Raw genomic sequence first — 24646 nt, forward strand, 5'->3', positions numbered from 1 at the left:
GCCGAGGAGAATAGAAGGTCCGTGTTCTCCGCCGTCTGATGACACATGTCCACAGCGCTTCCCTGACCGGCGTCTGCGCTGTCCTTCACCGTGTAACCCTTTGCTCCCAGCTCCGCCAACAAACAGGGCAAGAGAGAAAGCACCACATTTTCCTCAAAACCTGGTTTCTTGAAAGCTAAGCCGTGAAGGGAACTGGGCTTGTGACCTCTCCCGGTCCTAGTTCTTTCTTCTGTGTGTCACATCACAGGACGGTTTGGGGAAGTCAGACTCTGGGAAACCAAGATGGTAGCTCAGTGTCTTTTAGTTGCTGCCATGGGTGCGTGGGCATGAGCCAATGCTCGGTTTCTTTGAAAACTGGCCAAGTGGGAGAAGCGTGAGTATGGAGTCAGGCCTGCCCTTGGTCCCTGTGTGACTGGCCAGCTTCCATGCTCCCTCTGTCCCTCTGCTCATTGCCCTGTTCAGTGCGACTCTGCTGGCACCTGGCCAGGGTTGTCTTGAGGAGAAGCAGGATTATGCACGAGGTGGCTGGAGCCCGTAGGGAGGCCATGCATGATCACATCATCGCCATCATTGTTCAACTTGCAGAAGACACACGATATATGCTAGGGGAGAGCAGAGCCTGGTGGGAATGCCTGAAGACAAAGTGTCACCCTTTCAAGAGTGCCCGGATGAGTGACCTACTAGTCTGGCCAGCCAGATTCTTCCCACACATGGCTTTCAAGCTGTTGCTGATTAGGCTAAGCGTGTCCCTTCCTTGTCTTCCTCTTGGTATGGAGCACAGTGTCTTGGGTGGTTGACCGTCATTTAGCAAAGGAATGGAGGTATTCCATCAACAGTGCTTAGGAAGTGGACGCTGTATGCGTTGTCCTAGGCTCTGGGAATATGGTGGTGAAAAGGCAAGCCTGACTCTCATAGGAGCGGATAAAATGATTAAATGAACGAGAACAAATATCAGATAATGGTAAGATCTCTGTAGGTAACTGAGGAAGGATGATAGGATGGACAGTTACGACCAGGTGACAGCTTCAGATGGGTCAGTCTGAGGAAGTGGTACGTGTCTGAGCACGTGATGAGAATCCTTCAGTCCTCCTTGGAGGAAGAGCCTTCCAGGTAGGAGGAACGGTTGGCGGTGGTCAAGGCACCAACAAGCTCCGGATGTTCAAATACAGTGGACCTTTGAATGGGACTTTGAGCTGCACACGTCCACTTACATGCAGATGGCACACGTGTGCGTGAGTGCATGAGAGTGTGATAAATACAACACGGAACTACATGCACTTTCTCTTCACAAATGGATTTTCTTCACACTTCTTGTCTCTAGCCTACTTTTTTTTTTTTTTTATAAGAATACAATGTATAATACATATAACTTACAAAATATGTGTTAGCTATGTTTCTGACTGGTAAGTCTTCCAGTCAACAGTAGTTGAGTTTTGGGAAAGTCAGAAGTTAAATGCAGATTTGAGGCTGCCCCTGGGGTTGGCACCCCTAATCACCCTCAAGGGCCAGCTGTACCCTAGAGAAGGCTGGCATGACAGGAAAAGACAGGGCGACGTGCAGTGAGGCAGGACAGAGGCTGGCTGGATGGTAGGGTTGAAAGTCTAGCTGCCGTGCAGGTGTCGCAAGACGGTGGAGAGCTGGGAATTCCATGAGGAAGCCATTGCTCTCCACTGGTGGTCTCCGAGGAGGTGGCAGGAGTGGAAACGGAGAAGCGTGGTTGCGTTTGGGCTCTGTGCTGGAGGTGGGGTCCATCCATCCTGGTGAGGGGCCGGTGGCAGCAGAGACTGAGGGGGGGGGGAGAAAACTTAGACTTTTGTTTTATGCTTAGACTTTGACTTAAAAAAGGAGCAGAGGGAAGCAGGGGATTGCAGAGGGGTGGAAAGTCAGGGAGTGGGTTCTGCCGGCTTTTGTTTGAGAGGCCGCCCAGACGCCGTGCTGCCGTGTCAGGTGCAGGAACGTGGACTTCCAGGAACAGGTGAAGGCCGTGGCTCTTCCCATGCCTCTGCATTTTCTGAGTGAGTTGCTACTGAGTTGCTACCTCCACTGATAATCCTCAGATGGATGAAGCCATTAATTGGCCAGGAATTACGGGAGCCCTCAGCCTTCTGGGAGGTATGCGTGGTTTTCTAGAACAGCCCCCATGGAGGAGAGGCAGCTGGACTGCGATGTCCAGAGGCACAGGATGGGCCAACAACAGCAGAGGCTTCCGGTGCCGTCATTGCTGGGCCTGCTGGGTCTCTGCGTCTGGGCTGGGTTTCCTCTGGTTGGAACATGCATTGCTTGGAGCTCAGAATATCAACCTCAATGTGAAGGCGAGTCCAGCTGTCACAGGGCAGTGTGCCTTTGCCTCCTGTTTGTCGCTGTACCTCTGTCCTCCTTGGGAAGTTGGTGGCATGAAGCCTTGTTTTTCCCCCTCCTGTTCTAATTTGCTTTGAGTTTTCTGCACCTTTTCAGTGTTTGCAAATCATGGTCTCTAGAGGTTTGTAGTTTCCTCCCATGGTGGTTTTTGCTAGAAAATTCCATGCAGCTTGGGGCCTGTTAGCCAGGTATGTGGCCAACCGCTGTGTCCGATCTGATAAATTCCTCAGGTGACACAGGCTCAGCCGAATGGGGCAGCTTTTGGGTTTTGTTGTCTTTGCTTTCCGGCTCCCAGTGTTAACCACATTTAAAACATATTTTCTATAGACTCCTTTCGGTGCAAGGGTGAAGATAACCGATAGGAAATTTAGGAGCTCTCTGTCGCTTTGGACTTTGTTGGAAGGTGCAGCGGGAAGGGGACCTTCCTGATCCAATATGTTGCCTCCCTCATTCTCAAGTTCCTGTATAAGCAGAAGTTTAATAATGGGCCTCTTGAGGTTCCCGGCACTTTTCTGCAGCAGAGAGGGAGTGAGGGAAGGTTTAGGGGAAGCTCTGTGTGGACGGCACTTTAGCCGAGGGACTGGGGGACGAGAGGGCCACAGAGGCAGGTCTGCAGTTTAGCAGACTCTGAGTGACTCTAGCTCTACAGTTAATTCTCGGGGCCTCTGGAATAGGTTTCAGCTTCCCGTGTCTGTAGATAGAAGATTAAATTGCACTTTGCTGTTAACCAAGGGGCCGAATTCCTTTCTATTTATTGAACCGCACTTTCCGTGGCGCTGTGTTCTGTTGCCACCAGGGCCGTGGCCTCTAGAAGGGGAAAAGCAGGCGTGGATTTGAAACAGCGCAGCGGGGAGCGGTCTTTGGGATAGAGGTTACCAGGTTTCCTCACCACAGAGCTCCAAGACCGTCTCGATGAGCCCACATGCCTCTCGGCACGCTTTGCTCAGGGCGTCCTGTCTCCGTTCGGATCCGGTTTCCTCTTGGCTGTGCTCTTCTTAGAGGTGGTGAGATCCGTCCAAACTCGCTGCCCTTCAAGGCCTGCTCAGGTGTCTCCTGAGACCGGCGGAGAAGTTGTAAAATTACTTTCCGCTGAATAAGGAAAGAACAGTGAAGACCTCCCAAACGAAATAAGTTAAGATAGACGTGTTCAAAGTAGGGCCTCCGGTTGGTGTGATTTGCCACACTTACTGTCCTCCTGATGAGTTCCGGCCACCGTCATGCCCTTCTTCAGATGCCCAGGCTGCTGCCAAGGACTCGCTCTGTTCCTAGCACTTTGAGTGTCCATCATTGACTGTTCTTGTTTTATTTTGTGTCTTTTGAGCTAACTCAGCCTTTAGCTCCTGTGAATTTGATGGCAGTTCCTTAATTTATAAGTACGAAAGGCGTTGGTGAATCCCCGAAGTTAGCCCTGATGGACAGCGGTCATGAAGTTAACTGTCAGGGCCCAGGAAGACTGTTCTCATGTTACAAGGACCTCAGAACAGGGAGACTAAATATGACTAGAGTAAGGAGTGACAGGTTCTTCCTACAGCCCCCAGAATGCCTGAACGTGTGAGCTTCCAGAAGCCAGCGCTGCCTGGGAGCCTGCAGGAGACGTCACCAAAGGTCCCCAACGCCTGTTAGACTCTGACCATTCATCTGTCCCTGAACATTTCTCTGCAGATTCCAGACCTCATGTTTGAACTGGGAGATGGCCAACTACTCAGAACGGAATGCTCTTAGGTCCTCGACTTGTTTAAAAATTTAACCAGAGAGAGAATTAAAGCCTGCTGGTCTGAGAAGTGTAGGTTCAAAATAGCATATCTCCTGCCTAATCCAGAAAGCCAGATTGTGCTGCCTCTTGTCTTGTTTGGGGTCTTTTATAGTCTCTGCGTTTCTTCCCTTTAACTTCCCAGAGACCGGGAACAGGAGAGCAGGAATAAATGTCGGGGGGGGGTTGGGGGGGGTACTGTGTAAAGGTCAACTATTACCCGCTGGTGGATCGGGAGGTGTTTCTCGATTTGGGTTTTTTGGGAGAGCTTGTTCCAAAATTGCCTCTGTAGTTGTTTTTAGTTCTTAGAAATGGAATTTCCTAAGCAACTTAAAGGGGATTCATTTTTCTTTTCTCTTTCTCTTTCTTTTTTATTAAATTTTACTAAGTAAGCTGTACCCCCAACACGGGACTTGAAGTCATGACCCTGACATCAAGAGTCACGTGCTCCACTGCCTGAGCCAGCCAGGCACCTCTAGTTTTTCATGTATAAGGGAAAAATTGCTAACTTTTATTGAATGTGTTTGTTCTAGCCATGAGCTTTCCATGCGTTACTTCAATTATTTCTTATGGCAACCTCTGTGGTTGATCTTATTAAAAGCCCCCCCCTTTTTAAATTAAAAATAACCTGTCATTATTAAAAAAAATCACAGGTGTACAGTGTAGAAAGTTAGAACATGCAGATAAACAAGAATAAGAAGGTAAAATACTGTATTCCGGTGGCCCAGGGGTGAGCATTAGGTAATACATTAGTGTGATATCCTTTCTGATTTTTCCATATGTACTTTTCATTTCTCCTACTACCATGGCCATGCTAAGATTTCCCCATCTGTTCCGTAGATGTCATTTTTGTCTGCTCATCTGAAAGGAGATTCACTGTAGGACCAGAGCTGCACTTGGTTATGTCCTTTGGACCTCATTTAATCCAGCAGAGTCCCCCCCCCCCCGCACCTCCTTAATTTGTCAGATTTCGTCCTCGTGGTGCCATTTAGCTTTTTCCTCCATCCTCTGCTTTTCTAGAAAACTGAAAGGTCGTTCGATAGGCTTGATGGGTACTGGTTGAACATTTGGGGCCAGAATTCATCAGAAGTGATGCTGTGTGTTTCCCGTTTCATTAACAGCGCCAAGATTCATCATTGAATTAGGGTGGGGGTGTTCTGATCTCGCCACTGCGAAGTGAAGTCATGCTACTTTGTCTCCAGGCAAACATTCAATCTCCTGGATGGTTTTTTTTTTTTTTAAGATTTTATTTATTTATTTGACAGAGAGAGATCACAAGTAGGGAAAGAGGCAGGCAGAGAGAGAGAGAGAGAGAGAGAAAGGAGCAGAGAGCCTGATGCAGGACTCGATCCCAGGACCCTCAGATCATGACCTGAGCCAAAGGCAACGGCCTAAACCACTGAGCCACCCAGGCACCCTCCTGGATGGTTTTTTTTTTTTTTTTTTTTTAAGATTTTTATTTATTTATTTGATAGACAGAGAGAGATCACAAGTAGGCAGAGAGGCAGGCAGAGAGAGAGGGGGAAGCAGGCTCCCCGCTGAGCAGAGAGCCCGATGTGGGGCTTGATCCCAGGACCCTGAGATCATGATCTGAGCTGAAGGCAGAGGCTTAAACCACTGAGCCACCCAGGCGCCCCGCTCCTGGATGGTTTTAACGCGGATTAACAGCCCTTGCCAGAGTCTGTAATGTCTTAGAGATTGTGGAAGGAGGATTCTTGCGGTAATTAGTCGGCATACTTCCAGAAGGAACTTTGCCTCCTCTACTTGGATTTTCCAAATATCCTGAAATGCCGCTCTTGTTGGAGATGCAGAGTCCATGCTCCATTTCTTGCCTCAGGTTACCAAGAATTGCTTTCATAGTTTCCTCCAGTGGTGATGCATTTAGAAAATTTAGGAGCTCTCCCTCACTTCAGACTTTGTCGCAAGGTGCGGCGGGAAGGGGACCTTCCTGATCCCATACGTTGCCTCCCTCATTCTCAAATTCCTGTTTTTCCTGCTTTCTCTTTGAATACTGAAATGGACTCAGGAATTTTTATCAAATCCATGTGTTTTGATTCACTTTAATTATTGTAATTGATACTCAAGTTGCCACAGCATTGGCAGGTGGACACCCCTTCAGGATGTTTCTTTGCCCCCCCCTTTATTAAAGATTTACTTAAAGACAGGGGAGAAAAAGAGGATCTCAAGCAGACTCCCCACTGAGTGCAGAGCCTAACCTGGGACTTGATCTCACAACCCTTTGATCATGACCTGAGCTGAAACCAAGAGTCGGACACTCAACCAACTGAGCCACCCAGGGGTCCCTCTTTTGCCTTTTTAATACAACCCATTTATATTTCCAAGCCGCCTTGCTTTCTGACTTACCTACCCCATACCTGGAACCTGTCATTTCTCCATGGACCTTCCTCTGTGACCTTCCAGTAACTGCAGACTGCCAGAATCCAACTGCCAAGATTTGCTACTGAGGTAGCACCTCTAGGGCAAAACTAGCAAATATCTTCCTAAAAATCTGTAGGTGTTCCTGTTGATTTTTTTTTTCAAATCAGTTTTTACACTGCACTGTTTTTATGTAATATCTTTGATCTATAAATACCTCTTTTTTCTTCCACCAAAAATGTTTCCTTGCTTTATTCTGCAATATAAAAATAACTGTAAAATGAATTTTTATAGATTGGTAACTGAGGCTTTTGGGAGAATCTAAGTGACTGTTACACTATACACACACACACACATACAAAACACTCATGTCTTTCCAAGTCAGTTGGCAAAAGAGCTCTCTCTATCCTTGATAATGACCTACTGTTATTATCTGATCCTTAAAGTTATTGTTTTCATACATTTGATCTGTGGGGAAAAAACGTAAACTTTTGTTACACCCCGCAAAAATTATTTAGAGAGTGGCATAAGATAGTCTTAGGTTTTTAAATGGAGAGGTAGAGCCAAAGAATAAAATGTATTTGTCCTCACATGAGAAGGTTCTAGCATGTCTCCTGGTCCTTCTAGTGACGGATGAGTGTTGACATTGCCGTCATCGGCCCCGGGCATTCATGCTGGACGACGCAGGCTCTCTTTTCCTTGCTCTGTTTACCTCTCTCCAGCTCCTCACCATGTGCACCTGAGCCTGACTTTGACACCGAACCCCCCTCCCGCCCCCCGTGCGTGCCGTCAGCCAGAAAGTGTGTGACGCCAGACGGGTGTGTTTGTGTCCACAGGTACTTGTTCGCTCTGCAGGTGAAGCAGGACCTGGCTCAGGGCAGGCTGACCTGTAATGACACGAGCGCGGCCCTCCTCATCTCACACATCGTACAGTGTAAGTGGCATTCGTTTCCTCCAGAGGTCCTGTTGGAGCCCCCTGCGATCCGATGGATGCGGGGAAGTAATCACAGCCCCCAAACACGGTAACGATGCCTTTGTGTTATTTTGCTGCGAGCCCGAGTTCCAGTGGGTTGAGGACCATACTCCTCAAGCTTTATGGGCGTACCCACCACGCCCAGCATTGGCTTGTGAATTCTGTGCTGGGTGTCTGTCTACTCTTTCCTTCCTTTTTTTTTTTTTTTTTTAAATTTATTTGACAGAGAGAGAGGCAGCAAGAGAGGGAACACAGCTGGGGTAGTGGAAGAGGGAGAAGCAGGCTTCCTGCTGAGCAGGGAGCGCGATGGGAACTCGAACCCAGGACCCCCAGCTCCCAGATCATGACCTGAGCCGAAGGCAGTCGCTTAATGACTGAGCCACCTAGGCTCCCAACTTTCTTTTTTTTTTTTTTTTTAAGATTTTTTAATTTGAGCTAGAACGAGACAGTGGAGGGGGCAGGGAAAAGTGAGAGAGAGAATCTCAAGCAGACTCCATTCTGAGTGTAGAGCTTGATCTCAGGATCCTGAGATTGTGACCTGAGCCGACACCAAGAGTTGCACGCTCAGCTGACTGTCCGCCGGGCCCCCCCTTTTTTTAAGGACTAGTACGCAGTTGTTTGATAATCTCATTTGACTTGGAGGAGAAGCTTGGGCAGATGGCATCCAAATAAACTAAGCTTGTTCTGTCCTGTTCTTGAACTTAATATCCATTATCGAATATGGCCCATTAGCTTTAAGACCTAAAACTGTCAACAATGGCGCATCTTATATTCCGTTCTCTGGAGTTCAGTAAACCGCAAGACACATGAAGCTGGGCTGAACCCTGGTGATGCTTGAAACTGGGTATTTTTACCTTCTTAATCTAGGCAGAGGATAAATTAGACTGTGCTCACTCTAAGGCTTATTGACAACCCAGCTGGGCATTTTTTCCCCCTCTTGGCTAAGGCAGAAGTTACTTGAAATGGAATATAGATGTTGTGCTTCGGGAAGATAGGGATGTCACGTATATAAGCATGAGGATGAAGGAAATTGTGCTGTCATCTCATTTTAAAATTTCCGTAGTTTCCAGAGTAGTTCCGTAAAATCAACCCATTTGGATATCTGCCCAGGTAACAAGATTCCCAAAGGTTTGGAACAAGTGTCACTCCTAGTGGTTCATAAACACGCCTAAAAGGAGGTATTTCTAGAGCCTGTGCTTCTCTTCTCATTCTTTCTATGGGGGCCTTACTGAAGATCTCCCAGACTCAGGAAGGAATGCTACTGATGTGTCCCCCGCAGCAGGAAGGGCTTGAGAATGATCAGTTCTTCCCCTGGCATAGCTGGAGCCAGATAAGTTGGCCCGGTATTGTGCAGAGCAAATGTTCTCAGTGGGTGCAATTTATAGGAACATATCGGCCGCGTCCTGCCTGGTTACTGGACGGTCGTTGGCCAGAGTGGGACAAGCTGCTTCACATGATAGAATGACCAGTAGATTTCACTAGCTTTTACTCAGAAACACCAGGGCTCTGGTCATTAGGGTACTTTTTATTCACCTTATTATTTGAATCCTATGATTTGAATCAGGATTCAAATCAAAAAACGAGGCTGTCCCAGAGGTATTAGATTGGTATAAACTGAGCTGCACTAGTGATGTTAAGGTACAATCATTCTTTCAAAGGTCTGTCCTGTAGCTTTCCAGACCATGGCCATTTGGGGACAATATAGAGGTAATGTGAGAAAATGTGCCTCCTCTTCTTTGTAGATGAAAAATTCGTAAGAATCTGCAGCTTGACCAGTCATTTCTGACGCTAGGACTATAGGAAACTTAATATACTTTGTTTTGTTTTACCAAATGAGATCACGTTTGTGTAGCTATATTTACCATTGGCTTTTCTCTGCATGAGAAAACATTTGGGGTTTGGACCAGTAATTATTATATATAAGAGTTTCAAAGTTGCTTTTGTAAAGTCCTGAAATTCTGGGGTTCTTTTAGAAGTCATGAGGTCCTGAAATCCACATGTGTAGAATTTACCGCCTAGAACAGAAGTGGTCCTAGTTGGGTGGGGAGGAAAGAATGAACCAGGAACGAGGATGGAGGAAGACGGATGGATAATGCAGTCTTCTTTGCAGCTGGTAGAGATGAGAAAGAGGGGAAACCATCCTGGCATGTTGGCACAGTTGTTAAATACATGCTCACGGGAAGTTGTGTTGATGTCTGGCCCTGACCATACCCACAGGCTGGGATCGCCTTCTCCACTGCCTTCTGCTTTGCTAGTTCTGGAATGTTCCACGGGGGAATGCAACAAGTTGTGAAGTATTAATCCTCTATGGCTGGGTTTTCTTTCTCTGTTCCTTGGTAGCTGAGATTGGGGATTTTGATGAAGCCTCGGACAGAGAGCATTTAGCAAAAAACAAGTACATACCTCAGCAAGACGCACTAGAAGACAAAATCGTGGAGTTTCACCACAATCACATGTAAGTCCCGCGGGTGTTTTGTGTTCCCTTTTAGCTGTTTCTGTCTGTCCTTCCAGTGTACATGGGTGTGCACACACACTATTTGGGCGAGATAGGCCAAACGAGAGGGAGAAGAGCACAGAGGTTCATGGAGGTCTTGTCACCCACCCTGGACTCTGAAATGCGGGTCACCCACTCAGGACCAGAGCTCTAGGATCCTTCTTTGATTTCCTGTGCTACTGGAATAGGCTTGGAAGTTAGGGCACCCACGTTGTGGAATTAAAGGGAGAACTTAAGACCCATTAATAGGAAATCAGGAAAGGGATATCCACAAGGGGCAAAGGAGGAATGTTAGGAAAATCCAGAACGTTTGTATCCTTTTTTTTTTTTTTTTTTTTGCCTTGATCAGTAAAATATTTTTCAAAAGATGCTCACTGGGCCTCTTGTTTTTGTTGCTGTTTTGAAGGAGGGTATGTGCACTTGATGAAAGTACGCAAGAGTGTTGCCCTGAACTTTGCTTCCAAGGGTAGGCCCATTGTAAGTGACTAAAAACGTGTTTTAACACCGTGGTGTTTTGCTTTTATATGACCTTAAAGGAAACTCTTTGAGTCAAAAAAACAAAACAAAACAAAAAAAACAGGGCAAATGTGAGGTAGACTTTTGAGGTTTTGTGTTTCATGGGCAGTAGGGCTTTTGTCCTAGCTGTTTGACTTTGGGTGATAATGAATGGGGGGTTGGGTGTCTTCTGATCAGGTAGCTCCATTGTTTGTGATGAAATGCCTTTTAATTTCCCAAGAGAAGTTGCTTAATCTCAAATTAATAGACACAGGGAATCCAAATCTCCTGGCCTTTCTTTTCTCATTTTTTGTTCTGTCAGTGGACAGACACCAGCAGAATCAGATTTCCAACTCCTGGAGATTGCCCGCAGGCTGGAGATGTATGGGATCCGGTTGCACCCGGCCAAGGACAGGGAAGGTACTAAGATCAACCTGGCTGTGGCCAACACGGGAATTCTCGTCTTTCAGGTAAGAGCCTTGAGACCACAGCTCAGTTCCCTTGGTGATGGAAAGATAAGAGTTGGCTCTTCAACTCTGATTCCGTGTTGGGTGGGCCGAGTTAAGACCTCCGATAGTTACTTTATGTGAACAGGAAAAAACGAACCTCATCTCAGGGTTTCTATTTCTTTCCAGGTCCTCAGCTTCCAGATCCTATTCCATTCCGTTCACTGGCCCCTGCTCTGGTTGGGGAATGCACAACCCGAGATTTGCTTGTATCTGTTGACTTTGTGGGATCACAGAAATCTCTCTCGGTGGACCTGGGCTCAAATCCCAGTGTCATAGAATCAGATTTCAGATCCCCCCAAAGAAACACCTTCTTCACACTGGCACGTGATACTCATGTCCTCTCCCCCATCCCCCCCTTTTTAAAACCTGTTAAGGTTTTTAGTTGCTTTTTTTTTTCTTTAAACCAAATTTAGAGGTTTTGATACCTAATTCAGATTTTACATCAGTCGGCTGATTTGTTATTTCAGGTATACGTAACTTAAAAAGAAAAGCGTAAGGTGTATTTTTTAGGATTTAGCCGTTCTCTAAATTCCTGACAGCCAGGTGCTATATAGTAACTTTATAGCAAAACACCGCACTTGAATTCTTACCTGTGTTTTATTAAAAACATGGTTTTCTGTACTCTGAAGTGTGTACTCTCTTGATCGCACTGCCATTGTTCTGTTGATGGTGCTGCTTTTGTGTCTTAACAGCTTCATTGAAGTATTATGGACAGAGAATAACATGCATATATTTAAAGTATGCAGTTTTATAAACCTATATATATATATAGATATCCTGAAGCCATCAGTGAAATCAAGACAATGAAGTTATTCCCCATTCCCAAAGGTTTCCTCAGTGCTTTTCTTTCAAACAAAAGTACATCATCTCTGCTTTAGTTTCAAAGGAGTATGAAGAAAGCAGCTGCCTTTTAAATTGGGTCCTTTTCACCCATTTTGAAGGGGTAAATATGTACACAATCTAACCTACTCCTTCAAGCTCTGCCAGGTTCGGTTCTGTTTCCCCTTCCTGTTTTACCAAAATAGTCCCAGGGCCTCTCTGCCGCAGGATCGGATGTTTACGACGGACATGAATTATCACCGAATCCTGTCCCGAGAGGAGTCGGGGTTGGGTTTCTTATGGGAAAGCAGGATGGTATTAGAGGACATGACCGCTCTCAGCAGTCTTCGGCCTACTGGAGTAACCTTAGGAGTGCTCGATGAGCCAAATGAGCTCTATTTGAAACCAAATAGAGTTTTCAGTCCTACCGTGAAATTTTAAAATCAGAGGCCTTAAACAGTTCTAAAAATCACAGAGGGTAGGGAGGGAAGAAATGCCTCACAATTGAATTAATTCGCTCTTGATGCTGTGCGGTAGAATCCAATACTGAGTACTGCTCCGTTATTTAATCATGTACAAAGGCTGTATCTTGAAATTAATCTTCTTGCCAGTCCTTAATTGCTTCATTCTCACCAATTTAAATAAACGGTTCTGGTGTTCGAACAGGCTCAGGAGGAATTCTAATTTTAGTTGAGATGTCAGGACAGATGGGAGCTGGTTTCTGGCTGTCTCCCTTTGCTTCTCCATCACCCTGTGTCTCCACACCTGACTTTCAGAGATGGGGATGTGTGAGTCCTTCCCTGAGACTATGCTCTGGTCTAGAAGACAATAAACACCGCAGGCCGGCCCTTCCCTCCCCTTCCCGCCTGTGCAGCGGGGCCGCCGCCTGGGCACCGGAGGCTGACCCCTGTGCGATACGGGGGATTGACTGCTAACCTGCTGGGTTGCTTTTATGGAGATTAACGATTAGCCGCTGGTTAAGGCACAAGCTGGGGAATCTCATTCTGCCTCATAAACTGTGGGATTTTGGACACACCAAGATCTGTCCATGCAGCACTTTCCACATCTGTAAGAGAAAGATAATAAACCCATCTCCGCAGGTTTTGTCTCAGGTTTGATAAGGTGAGGTCTGTCGGGTCCAAAAGTGATGGTCACTAATTGTGGTTGTCGTGGTTTTTACTGTTTTTTTTGTCTTTTTATCCTTCCCCTTGGCTGACTGCCCCTCTCCCTGGAGGCAGACTTGGTTTGAATGCCAAAGCCTATAATTAGTGGAAAATAATGCTCCAGGAACAGTAATGTCCACAGCAGCAAATCCTGAGAATCCTCTAGCAGAAGGCATGGTTGCGACAGCTCCCCATCCTTGAGGCAAAGCAGCCCCCTGTGTTGCTTATTATGCATTTCGTGGCTCACTGGCCGAGACCTTTCTTCTTCTCAGGGTTTTACTAAGATCAATGCCTTCAACTGGGCGAAGGTGCGGAAGCTGAGCTTCAAAAGAAAGCGCTTTCTCATCAAACTCCGTCCTGATGCCAACGTAAGTGGGTGGGGGCAGGGTGGGGGACCATGACCTTGGAGCCCACCCCATGACTGCGGGGACATAGGGGCTCTGCTGGGGCGCAGGCTGGAACGGCAGCCAGCGCTGTGCCGGTGTCTGAGGGTCTGTACCGACAGGTCTGCCTGGACACTCCGTAACCACGCTGTCACCTGGGTTGACAGAACAAGGGTAAAGAATGGGCAGCCCCTCCCCCCAGACCCAGACAGCCTGACCTGTACAGTTGCTGGGGCTCCAGCCCCCAGGCCACCTCCTCGAGACACCACTCAGCATCCTCGAGATTCAGGGCAGGCCCCTGCCCACACAAGCCTCCAGCTGCCCCCAGCTTTCGCATCCCCGCTCTTGTCCCCAAGCCTCTGACAGCGCATTCGCACAGCTGATAAGCAGGTCCACCCCACTTTCTCCAGAACCCCTAAAGATGTCGCTCACCCCGGGATGGGGTCAGGGAAGAAAGAGCATCTTCTTCCCCTGCCAGAAATGGGTGGTGGAGGTCATGGATGATAGATCCCTGATGTCCCCAGCCGCCATTGCGGATTTGAACGGCGAGTGGTTTTCTCCACTGTGGGAAAAAAGATGATAAATGGCCATCAAGGCTCATCGTTCAGCTACAAAATGGATTAAATCAGCTTTTATGGCCTGACCTGGGAAGCAGTCACCCATTATAAGTTGTTTATAAGCATTTTCTCTGGGAAAATGCTTTCTGAGTTCCAAAAGGCTACTTACAGATGTAGAATTGGGGCACGCTTGTTTGTAAGTTGGGACTGCCCAGACTGTGAGATCCCTCAGAATAGTTGGAAGTTGCTGGGAACGTTAAGGACTGTGGTAAGTCCTGTTTATAAAATACGGCCTCTTACATGGAGAATGTTCAGCCCGGGAATTGAAAATTATGCTCTCCGCTTTGCAGAATCAAAGGACGTGATTTTTTTTTTCAGCCTTGAGTGATACTTTTGTGCTCCAGAAAAAAAAAAAAAAAGTTCATTTCCTGTGTGGTCCCTGGGGCCACCTGGAGGCTTGAGCCATATGTGGCTCGACAGAAAAAAGACTTAAGACTAGTATGCAAAGTTGGCATGAACCTTCAGGGAGAAAATAAAAGTGTGTTTCAGTTATTTTAAGGAGGCAAAAAGGGATTTCTGTACTTTGATTTCTTTTTTCTTTTAAAGAAGGAAATGTAAGCAACATACACAAAATTGGTTTATGAATTCTGTCAAAAGAAGTGTTATGGCTTCTGCTAAGTATTTCTGTTTTCTGTAGTTCCTCTAAGGAATTCGGGGGTGGGGGGCCGGGGAATGGTTGAATGATGACTATATTTTGTCATTAGGAACAACTGTGTTTTACTAAATATGTGAATTTATGGTCCTGTTATATAATACAGTACATGATTGAAATTTTATTGGACATACTTGTTTTCTATCCCTTTTCTTGTTTTTCCAACCCAGTGTTCATGGGTAATAGGAAAAAGAAGAAACCCAAAGTGGTATTTTCTCTTTTTAGAGCTCATACCAGGATACCTTGGAATTTCTCATGGCCAGTCGGGATTTTTGCAAGTCCTTCTGGAAAATCTGTGTTGAACATCATGCCTTTTTTAGACTTTTTGAAGAGCCCAAACCAAAGCCAAAGCCCGTTCTCTTTAGTCGGGGGTCATCATTTCGGTTCAGGTAACGATTTCCTTTCTCTAAAGAAGCAAGTTGCTCCTCGACATTTGGTCTAGCCCCCAGGATGGCGCCTTAGACTTACACATCCTCGCTTCTCTTTCCCGCTCCTCCTTTCAGCAAACATTGGAGTGTCTTCCCCGTGTCCGAAGTCCCCGTGTCCCCTAGTCTAGGCCATGGGCATTCTTGGTGAACAGAATTATCCCTTCCTCCTCGAAGCATACAGATTCTCAGGATGGTTGCTTAATAAGCAAATTCAGAATCATTAAGGGGTTTCATCACTTGAACATTTTTCTGCTACTTAGAAGGGAACGGCCAAGGGACAAAATAGGCACAGACGGTTGTCTCTCGGAGCGGCATTGATGCCTGGCTCGCTAGGAAAGCCCAAGTCTCTCCTGGTGATGGAAGGGGGGGGGGGGGAATACTGGGTGTGTCCCATGTTCAAATGAGAACGCCTTCCTGTCTTGTCTTCCCTCTCATCTTCTTCTGTCCCCTTCCTTCTAGCGGTCGGACACAGAAGCAGGTTCTTGACTACGTGAAAGAAGGAGGACACAAGAAAGTGCAGTTTGAAAGGTGAGAGAAGCTTCAGTGCTGGCAGCCCTTGCTAGGTTCCGCAAGCTTCGCATCCGTGAACTCCCAGTCTTCATGCCAGGTCCATGAGGCTGGTGCACTCCTAGTCCCCTTTTTCTTTATTTTTAAGATTTTATTTATTTTAGAGAGTGTGGGGGGCAGGTAGGGGGAGAAGGAAAGAAGCAGACTCCCTGCTGAGGGCGGAGCCTGATCCCAGGACCCCGAGATCATGACCTGAGCGGAAATCGAGGCAGCACCTTCACCCACAGCCTCCCACGCGCCCCACTCCTGTTACTTTTTTTTTTTTTTTAATATTTTATTTATTTATTTGACAGAGAGAGAGAGAGAGATCACAAGTAGGCAGAGAGGCAGGCAGAGAGAGAGGGGGAAGCAGGCTCCCTGCTGAGCAGAGAGCCCCATGCGGGGCTTGATCCCAGGACCCTGAGATCATGACCTGAGCCGAAGGCAGAGGCACCCACTGAGCCACCCAGGCGCCCCTCCTGTTACCTTTTTAAAGATGGAGACACTGTAGCTCAGAGAGATCAAGTTACCAGCCCTCGTCTCAGAGCTGCCCCGAGTGTGGCTCTGCTGCCCGCGGAGAAGGAGAAGCAGAGAATCCAGGGACATGAGATAAACGAGTAAACAGCTGATGTGATGTGCACGATGGGCTGTTCAGGGCATGTGCATTTCTTCTTTTTAACATTTTTCTTTTTTACATTTTAATCCGTCTTAAAATGACAGTAGAGACTGGAGAACACAGCAAACATCCACGTTTCTTTCTGCATCTGGATTTTTCCCCCTTTTTTGTGTGTAACTGCTGTTGGCTCCCGTAGCCACCCCCACCTTGACCGACAGCCGTCTTCGCTGTTTCCCGTCTCCCCTTCCCAGAGGCACAGCTGCCAGCTTCCTGTTCCTCCTGTTACATATATTTACGCACCTGAAATGGATGGGCAGGGTTCCTCTGGGTTGTGTGGTTTCATTTGTTTAACTTGTAACACACGGTCCCTCATTCTGCATCTTGCTTTTGAAGCCCTACCCTGATCTGGGGATCTGTGTTGGCGTTGTAGGGTATTGTGAAAGTATCCCGCTTTATTTATCTGAATCTCTGTTGACAAACCTTCCGGGTGCTTGGTGCCTCGTTTTACGCTTGCCGAAACAAACCTGATGCTTCGACTGTCCTTGTATACATGGAGTATTTCGAAGAAAAGCCAAATGCATGTTAACTTTTGATCTGTCTGTATTGATACGGTTTCATCATCTGAGTAGCTCGAAAGTTTCTAATGCTCACGGAGGAAGAGGAGGGCACCGGCAGACGAAGGAAGGGAAAAGATAAAGGAGACAGGCTAGTGGCATTAAATCCAGTTCCTTCTACTGCTGAGACTGTAAATTCATTAATGGGGGGCAGGCCTTCCTTGACCTCAACACTGTGAAAGAATTAGCTGATTAGTGGTGATTGCCTCTATCATAGAAGTGATCTAGAAAATCATGACCAGAAATAAATGAATTGATAGCCTATCGTCAGACCAGAACTCGCACCTCAGGGCATCCTTGAACCTAGCCAACTCTCCCTTCCACGGACCTTCCGAGGTCTAGAAAGGTAGTGAGCAGTGACTGGGTCTCCTGACCACTTGAACGGGAGCTGGGGATTACTGAGAATTTTTTCAGAATTTAGGTAACCCCTGAATACTACAAGTATTAGGAAAAGAATGACCCCCCCCTTTTTTTTTTAAGATTTTATTTGTTTATTTGACAGAGAGAGATCACAAGTGGGCAGAGAGGCAGGCAGAGAGAGAGAGAGAGAGAGAGAGGAGGAAGCAGGCTCCCTGCTGAGCAGAGAGCCCGATGCAGGACTCGATCCCAGGACCCTGAGATCATGACCTGAGCCGAAGGCAGCGGCTTAACCCACTGAGCCACCCAGGCACCCCAAGAATGACCCCCTTTCAGTCAGGCACCCCAAGAATGACCCCCTTTCAATCAGGCACCCATACACACTAGTTTAGGTGCCTTCATAGTGAGGATACGCATAAGGCTGTTGTTAGTTTTCATTAAAACACACACACACAAACACAGAAAACAAAACACAGTTTACCTAACTTTGGCTATCTTATGTGATTTCTCCCAGGAAACACAGCAAGATTCAGTCCATCAGAAGCCTGGCTACACAGCCTACAGAGCCGAATTCAGAAGTGCCAAAACAAGTTAGTAATGCTCATCGACTATTACAACTGTGGGGCTTTGTGTTTCGTTTTGTTTCACCACACTTTGTTAACTACTGTGTTTCACAATATGTTTCTGAGTTATTTGCCCTGCACTTTGGGGGTTTCTTTTTGAGGGAAGAGTATAGTTGTGTGTGTGCCCTGGCTTTGAGCAGACCCAGGCTCTGTGCAGCCCAGCCTGGGCTCAGCGTACCCAGGAGCGGGTCCTTTTTCAGCTCATTTCCTGTCTTCCATGCTGTGCTCTTTGCCACGGAGACGTTTGCTCTGTTGGCCTGAACTCAGCTTAGCAGGTGTCCCCCGCTAGCAGGCACCCACGGGAGTCAGTAGAGCGGAGCCCACCATCCAGCGAAATGGGTGTGGTTGTGTGAAGACACCGGGACCTCCTTTGCACCTGCTGGGTGTAGCTCCCGGTCAGGGCCGAGGTCAGAACCCTTTGTTGGCACCAGACTGGGTGGAGAGTTCCCAGGACTCCTGTTACAGCGCAGTGAACGCAGTTGGCACTAAGGGACATTATCACTCTTGTCCTGAGGATGGTGAAAGCTCATTTTGTCCGGAATTGGCCTCTGGGTGTGTTTTCGGGGTTTTCTCTACCAGAGAATGCCAACGTTGTAGGCACCTCTAAAAAGAGTGCCTCACCTGTCTGTTCTTCCCTTGGAAGTATAAACAAAGAAGTTTTTTGTCATTTGTCTGAAATCCATGTCAACTTGCCTTTCCGGGAAGGGTGTGTGTGTGTGGGGGGGTGGTCCACCATGTGTTTTCTTCCTCTCCCCACCCACCCTTTCTTGGGAAGCCCCCTGTGGGTTGCAAGGACTCTCTGGGTCCACGGAAACTGGAAGCCCAGTATGAGCCCGGAAGCCCTAGAGAGCAGACAGGCAGTGGCCCACACGTGCTGCTGGAGGGCCTCCATCGTCAGCATCCACACGCAGAGAGAACCTTCTGGAGGCCGACCCTGTGCACTCGGGAGGGCCTGCGCAGGGGCGGTGTTTTGTTTGAGCAGCAAGGACCGGCAGCGTTTCCTTGGAGGTCCCTGGCAGTCCCTTGCGCTGCTGCAAGCTTCCCGCGTGTTTCTAAGGTAGCCTCTGACCCCGCCCTCCCTCTCTCGCCCCGCCCCGCGCAGGCGCAGCAGAGTGCCAGCCTGCCGCCGCGAGAAGGCGCGGAGCCCGCCGGCGGCCCGCAGGGAGAGGAGCCCAGCGCCCCGGCCGAAGAGCCGCGCCGGAGCCCCGCGCTGCCCCGGAGCCCCGCGGGCGGCGGGAAGGCGGACGGAGCCGCGCGGGCGGCGGCCGACGAAGAGGAGGAGGTCGTTAAGGATAGGACCCAGCAGAGTAAAGCTCAGCCCCCGCAGCCGAGCACAGGTCCAGCATCCAGGGCTGCCCGCGGCAGCAGCACTTCCATTCCTTTCATTGACTGCAGTGACGTAGATAGCGAGTCCGACCTGCTCAGGGAGCAAGCGTCCCAGTCCCAAACAAATGACAACTATGAGGGTGATTTGACCAGTGGGGTTTACCTGCTCTCCAGGGAGGAGAGGCGGACCGAGGCTAGGCCCAGGGCTTCCCCTCCCTCCGTGAAGTCCTCCCGGCCTCCTTCCAGAGAGTTCCTCGATGATGATTCCGCAGACCTCACCTTTGACATGAGCGGGAGCCCCCGACTCCCACGACACAGCTCCCTGATAGATGAGCTGTTCAGGGGCTCGGACGGTCGCAGTAGCCCAGCCACCCCCGTGTCCCCCGCTAGCAGACAGTCGAGTCCGAATCTGACTTGGGACCGGACTGGGTCTCAGGGCTATGTCTCCGAAAACGGGCATGACCCGAGCCGGGAAAGGACGGGAGAGGATGCTCTCCCGAGCCAGGGCCCTCTTTCCGAGAGCTCGTCCCCCGTCCTGCAGAGGCCATACTTACGGAATCTTCCCAGTAGATACAACAAGTCAGAGACCGACCCGCTCATCCTTAGCCAGGTGGCGACAACCCCACAGGCACTGGATGGGCTTGATGGCCGCGAAAAGGGAGGACGGGCCAGCCTGGCCGCGTCGGGAGGCAGAATGCTGGCTAATGGTGCGCCTTTCGTGGGTCCGACCTCAAAGACGCCCGCCGTGCGGTCAGCGTGTGCCGGCGGCCTGGCGGGCCCGAGGGCGCCCCTGCACGTGACCGAGGGCTCCACCAGCAGCGGGACTGAATCCAGTGATTCAGACTCTGAGATGGGGACCCCTTTGAGGCAGCCACTCACGTTTGGCAACCCAGCGGTGCTGGGCTCCCCTTGCATGCGGAGAAGTCCGAAGCAGGGGGGCGGCCTGCGTGTGAGTGAGGAGGCCGAGGAGGCCGAGTAGGAGGGCCGGGCTTCAAGAGTCGGGAACCTGGAGTCCTAAGTCCAGGGTTCCAGTGGAGATGATCTGTCCTAGGGACTCATTAATCTTTAATCAATGTTTGTTTGGAGGAAGTTTTGGACAGCCATGTTTGGATAGGGTATGCCTAACTCTAAAATCTTGAAGAAAAAGGAAAGTTGGCATAGTGGGCTTGCTTTCCAAAAAAAAAAAATAGTGGACAAGATAAATAGTAAGACATGATGACAAGTTACTGGGAGCTTGTTTATCTTTCTGGTTGAAGGCAAGGAAGAAATTCTTTCTTATGAATCTGATCATGGGTATAGGGTGTTTATTTATGTGGAAATCTTCTGTGTGTATTGAGTTTGTGTGCAGATCACGCTCCTTTCGATTGAATGTTCAGACTGAACTATCATAGCGATCCCAGGGAAGGTGTAGGTTTTACTTTTTCCCCCCTCTTTAAGAGGAGGTGCTGTTTTTTGGAGCTTTTTGGAGCCTCAGTAGGTGAGGGAATTGACATAATTCAAGCCCGTTTGTAAGTTGATGGCTGGCTAAGATTTAAGTGTGGGTGAAATCCCCGTCAAGAATAATGAACATTTTAATAGGGAGAATAGTCTTTTCTCTCCAGACTTCCTCTGAATTGATGTAAAGGATGTCGGTGGAACTAATTTTAAGGGTCTGCTGGTTTGGCTGCGATTTGCATCAGTTGGTCAAATTGTTAGTCATGTTTTAAGAAGCTATAACTGGCTGTCAGAATTTCAAATTGAAACACAGAAATGCAGTTGAGGGGCGATGCAGGGGAAAATCAGACCTTGCAGGAGGCACTAAAGGCCTGACTTTGACTCCTGTGCAGCAGAGAGAGGACCGTTTTCCAGTATTGCTGCCTCTTGGCTGGTTATTACGTACATTCTTAACGTTCACACTTGGGTGAACAGGGTCTTCTCTTGGAAACAGTGACTTCTAGAAGTTTCCATGTGCAGGAAAAGAAGTGTATGTAGTGAGAGATTTGATTTCTTCTTAAATCTTGCCCACTTCTGCCAGTGCCTTTCACTCAGCATTCCTGCATCTTAGATCAAAGAATCTGGTTTTATCATGCTTGTTTCTCGGCCCCAGCCGCACAAGGGAATCACCTGGGACATTTTAAAAATCAGTGATGCCTGGGCCCTGACCCTAGACATTTTTATCTAATTGGTCTGGGGTGCCCCTTGGGTTCCGCAGATGGTTCTGCTGGGCAGTCTGGGTCATTCCTCAGCCTGACACAGTTGCCTTCTAGAATCTAGTGGACTATGTTGAAGCTGACAGGTAAATTTCTGGCTTGCTTGCAAAGTAAGGAAAGCATCATCAATGAAATACTTTCATTAATTAATGCCTGTTACTTGGTACTTTGCAGTCTTTAGTACTTTAAAAAAAAAAAATGAGTTGTAGAATCAAATTTTTAGATCCTAACTACCAGATAACTGAAAAGAGTTTTAACAGTGATACATCCTTGGCATGCCACCATGCCCACTGCCTTACTAAGCTCCTGCGTGTGGCGTGATGACAAGGGAAGGGCTCCACGTACTTAGGAAGCAGGGAAGAAATTGGCAGCCATATGTGACAAATAGATCGACTGACCTTGTGGCTCCCAACTGATTATCTGTCCACACGAATGTTGACAAGTTGGTTTTGAAGATGCCGAAAACGTAATCCACTTTTATACAAACTTTTTTTTATTGTCTTATTTTCCTAATCATTTGATTCAGTGCATGATTGATGAATCAAACTGATTATTGGATGGTTTGAAAGATGTTCATTGAAGTAGTCTATTGATGTCTTGCTTTAGATCTCTATATTTAACGGAGTCATGGAACTTTAGAACTAGAAGGGACCTTAGAGATTGTCTAGGGGAAACCTTCATTTTGTGGATGACAAACCTTGACCTGCTGAAGTCGAGACATGTCAGCTAGTCATACAACCACTGCCTGATGAAGCTGAACTAGAACTGTGGCCCGTAGCCCTTCAGCTCTGGTCTGTGTGACCTCTTGGTGCAATAGGACCTTTTTGATTTAGTACTTTAATTTTGGAGAATCTTGTTCAGATTAATAATTAAAATTAGATGTGGAGACCAGGGATCATGGAGACCTGACTTAAGACAGTTACAGTCCATAATGCGTAGGAAGCACTGCTCTTTCTGTTGTGGAGTTTTTGCACTTATAATGTGTTCTTGCATATTCTGTTCTAGACTTAGAAAAAGATGTCGATCTGCTGTATAAAAATGCAGTCCAATGTGAGTTAAGCAGAGTCCCATTTGGAATCCTGTGGTTTATTTGTGAAGGTGATTTGTTCAAATGACTTTTCTTTTTACCTCTGATTACACTGCAGTCTGCTGATGAAGTATGAATGAGCAGTGGGTATTAACCTTCCCAGCAAACAGTGCGAATCAGCAAATGTAAACCTCCAAAGCAAAACATGCTCCAGTAATTATTTTGTTTTGCTTTTTGCTTAAAGGAGTGATTTTTGTCTGTTTGTTTTTATGTGAAATGTTTTAAAAACAGCTGATCAATGGTAGTGTACTCAGTTCTGTGTTGATGGACGTTCCCTTTTTAGGGTAGCTCATCAAGTTTTCCTCTGGTTGGGTTCGTACCAGCCACCCAACTCAATTTCTGCTTCTGGGCCAGTATTTATGAAAGCAGCAATCCTGATGTGATTAAAGGTGCTTAACAGAGAAGGGGTATGGTTTGTTCAAAAGCCATGTAGCCTAAAGTGCTGAAAATATCCACTAATTGCCTCTGGGAGAGCTTGCTCTGCACAAATAAAGATTTTAAGCATGGGTTAGGGAGTACTTCTAAGCATTCTTGGAGCCCGGCAGAGCCAGCTCGCACAGGAGATGTGGCTTTCTCCGTGCAGAGGTCAGGGAAAGCCCACAGCCTCTCACCTTCTACCTTTTGTGCGCCTCTGGTTCCCCAGGTCTTAACATGGCCTCCAGAGCCACACGGTGTGGCAGGGAAGGACACGTGTGTCACAGAGTTGAACCAAGGATGCAGCAAAGACCAGCGATGGTGGACAGGTGACCTGTGGATTCATTCTAGTTTCCAGAGGGTTTCCCAAGACCCGTCTGTCTGTTTTTCTAAGACAACAGCTAGTGCAGAGGACTCCTGAATCAGTAAGGAGCCCAGGATTTAGGTAATAGCTGCTCCATGAAATAGGAAACCTTAAGGCCTCAGATAGAATACAGACCATCTATAGAAACTCACCTTCCAGCCACCAGGCCCCACCAGGGCCCCCTTGCATCCGTATCTTTGTGAGATGGTATTTCAAAGTATGCACATTGTAGCCCCTCGCGTGGTTGATTTTTCTGTTGCTGTTTTTCAGGGCAAAATAAAATGCAAGAAATTCTTTTAGCGTGAAGAAATGCATTTAATGGGTTCCGGAACTTGAACTGCTCCAGCTCCTCTGACCGGCATCTGTATGCCGTTGACGATATTTTATGAGACAGGCATTTAATTAAAGGAATTCTGTGGGCCAGATTCTTCCCCCACATATGTGACTCATATTTGGGGATTTCTCACAGACTTAGTTCCCAGTTGTGCCACATGGCCAGCACTTGAAATGTGAATGATTTTGATTTTATTCTCAAGAACTTCTTTGAAGATTTCAAACCCAGCAATGCTTTAAAAAAAAAAAAAAGAAAAAAAAAAAAAGCCAGGCCTGCAAAACTAAAATACAGCCTGAGCCTCTTGAAATTTGCAGCACGTATGCAAAATCTAGCCTGTCCTCTGTTGAATCAGAAACTCAGCTTGCATCCTAGCCTTGGAAGCCCTTTGACTGTGCTGCGAAGCAGTATCTAAAAGAAGGAAAAATTAATGAGATTAAACTATCCTTTTAAATTCTGTTAAAACTTGCGCATATGCATACAGCATCCTTTTCCGTATCTGTAATTGGTGTTCACCTCCGATCCATCAACTTTTTCCACTTAAAATGTTACTCCGTATTCAGCACAGAATGAGTTTGGTACAGTGGCCGTCATTAGTCAGTGATTGGCCCAGCCTTAAATTAAGAAACTTGGGGGCCCTTTTCATCACTGGGCTTATTTTGAATTGATTTTGTTTTAATCACTCTTCATCTCGGCAAGCATTTAAAGAGACCTCAGAATTGCATTCCTAAGAAAGGCTCTGTTTTCTGGATCTTCTCTCTCTCGGAGGCCATAAGCCTTCCTTCTCTGATAGGCGCGGAGTCACTCTAAAGCTGGTGGGCCTTCCTCTGGTTTCATGGGATGAGTCTGTTGCTGCAGATTTTATAAATCAAGCTGCAGCGGAATCTTTCTCTGCCATTGCTGCCATAGGGAGTAAGTCTCTGTTGAACCTGAAAGGAGGGACTGTTGCAGAATAATCCACCACTGGTCTGATGAGTTTCACACTCAGCCACGTTTGCCACCTCCGTGAGAGCACATGGGAGCAGAAGTGCTCGTTATGAACTCCGAGAGCAGTAAGTGATGAACAAACGAGGCTCTGGTGACCTGAGACGATTTACTGGCGCTGCTGCTTTTTCTTTGTTAGTTTCATTCCGTCTGTTTCAGTCAAGTTGAGTGAAATAGT

At 47.4% G+C, this 24646-nt stretch overlaps 1 protein-coding gene across 4 annotated transcripts in view; it reads left to right on the forward strand.

The window, feature by feature from the left end:
• FARP1 (FERM, ARH/RhoGEF and pleckstrin domain protein 1) overlaps window positions 1-24646 on the forward strand; it is a 277585-nt gene that overhangs the window by 201210 nt on the left and 51729 nt on the right. For all 4 annotated transcript variants that reach the window (XM_082700777.1, XM_082700776.1, XM_082700775.1 and 1 more), the window contains 8 exons: window positions 7321-7418; window positions 9798-9912; window positions 10769-10916; window positions 13210-13305; window positions 14815-14978; window positions 15477-15545; window positions 17665-17740; window positions 18876-19110. In XM_082700777.1, coding sequence (XP_082556903.1) covers window positions 7321-7418; window positions 9798-9912; window positions 10769-10916; window positions 13210-13305; window positions 14815-14978; window positions 15477-15545; window positions 17665-17740; window positions 18876-19110 — 1001 coding nt within the window. The remainder of the gene's footprint in view (window positions 1-7320; window positions 7419-9797; window positions 9913-10768; window positions 10917-13209; window positions 13306-14814; window positions 14979-15476; window positions 15546-17664; window positions 17741-18875; window positions 19111-24646) is intronic.

This window comes from Mustela nivalis (assembly GCF_964662115.1).
Source record: "Mustela nivalis genome assembly, chromosome: 15".
In the NCBI taxonomy this organism is placed as follows: Eukaryota; Metazoa; Chordata; class Mammalia; order Carnivora; family Mustelidae; genus Mustela; species Mustela nivalis.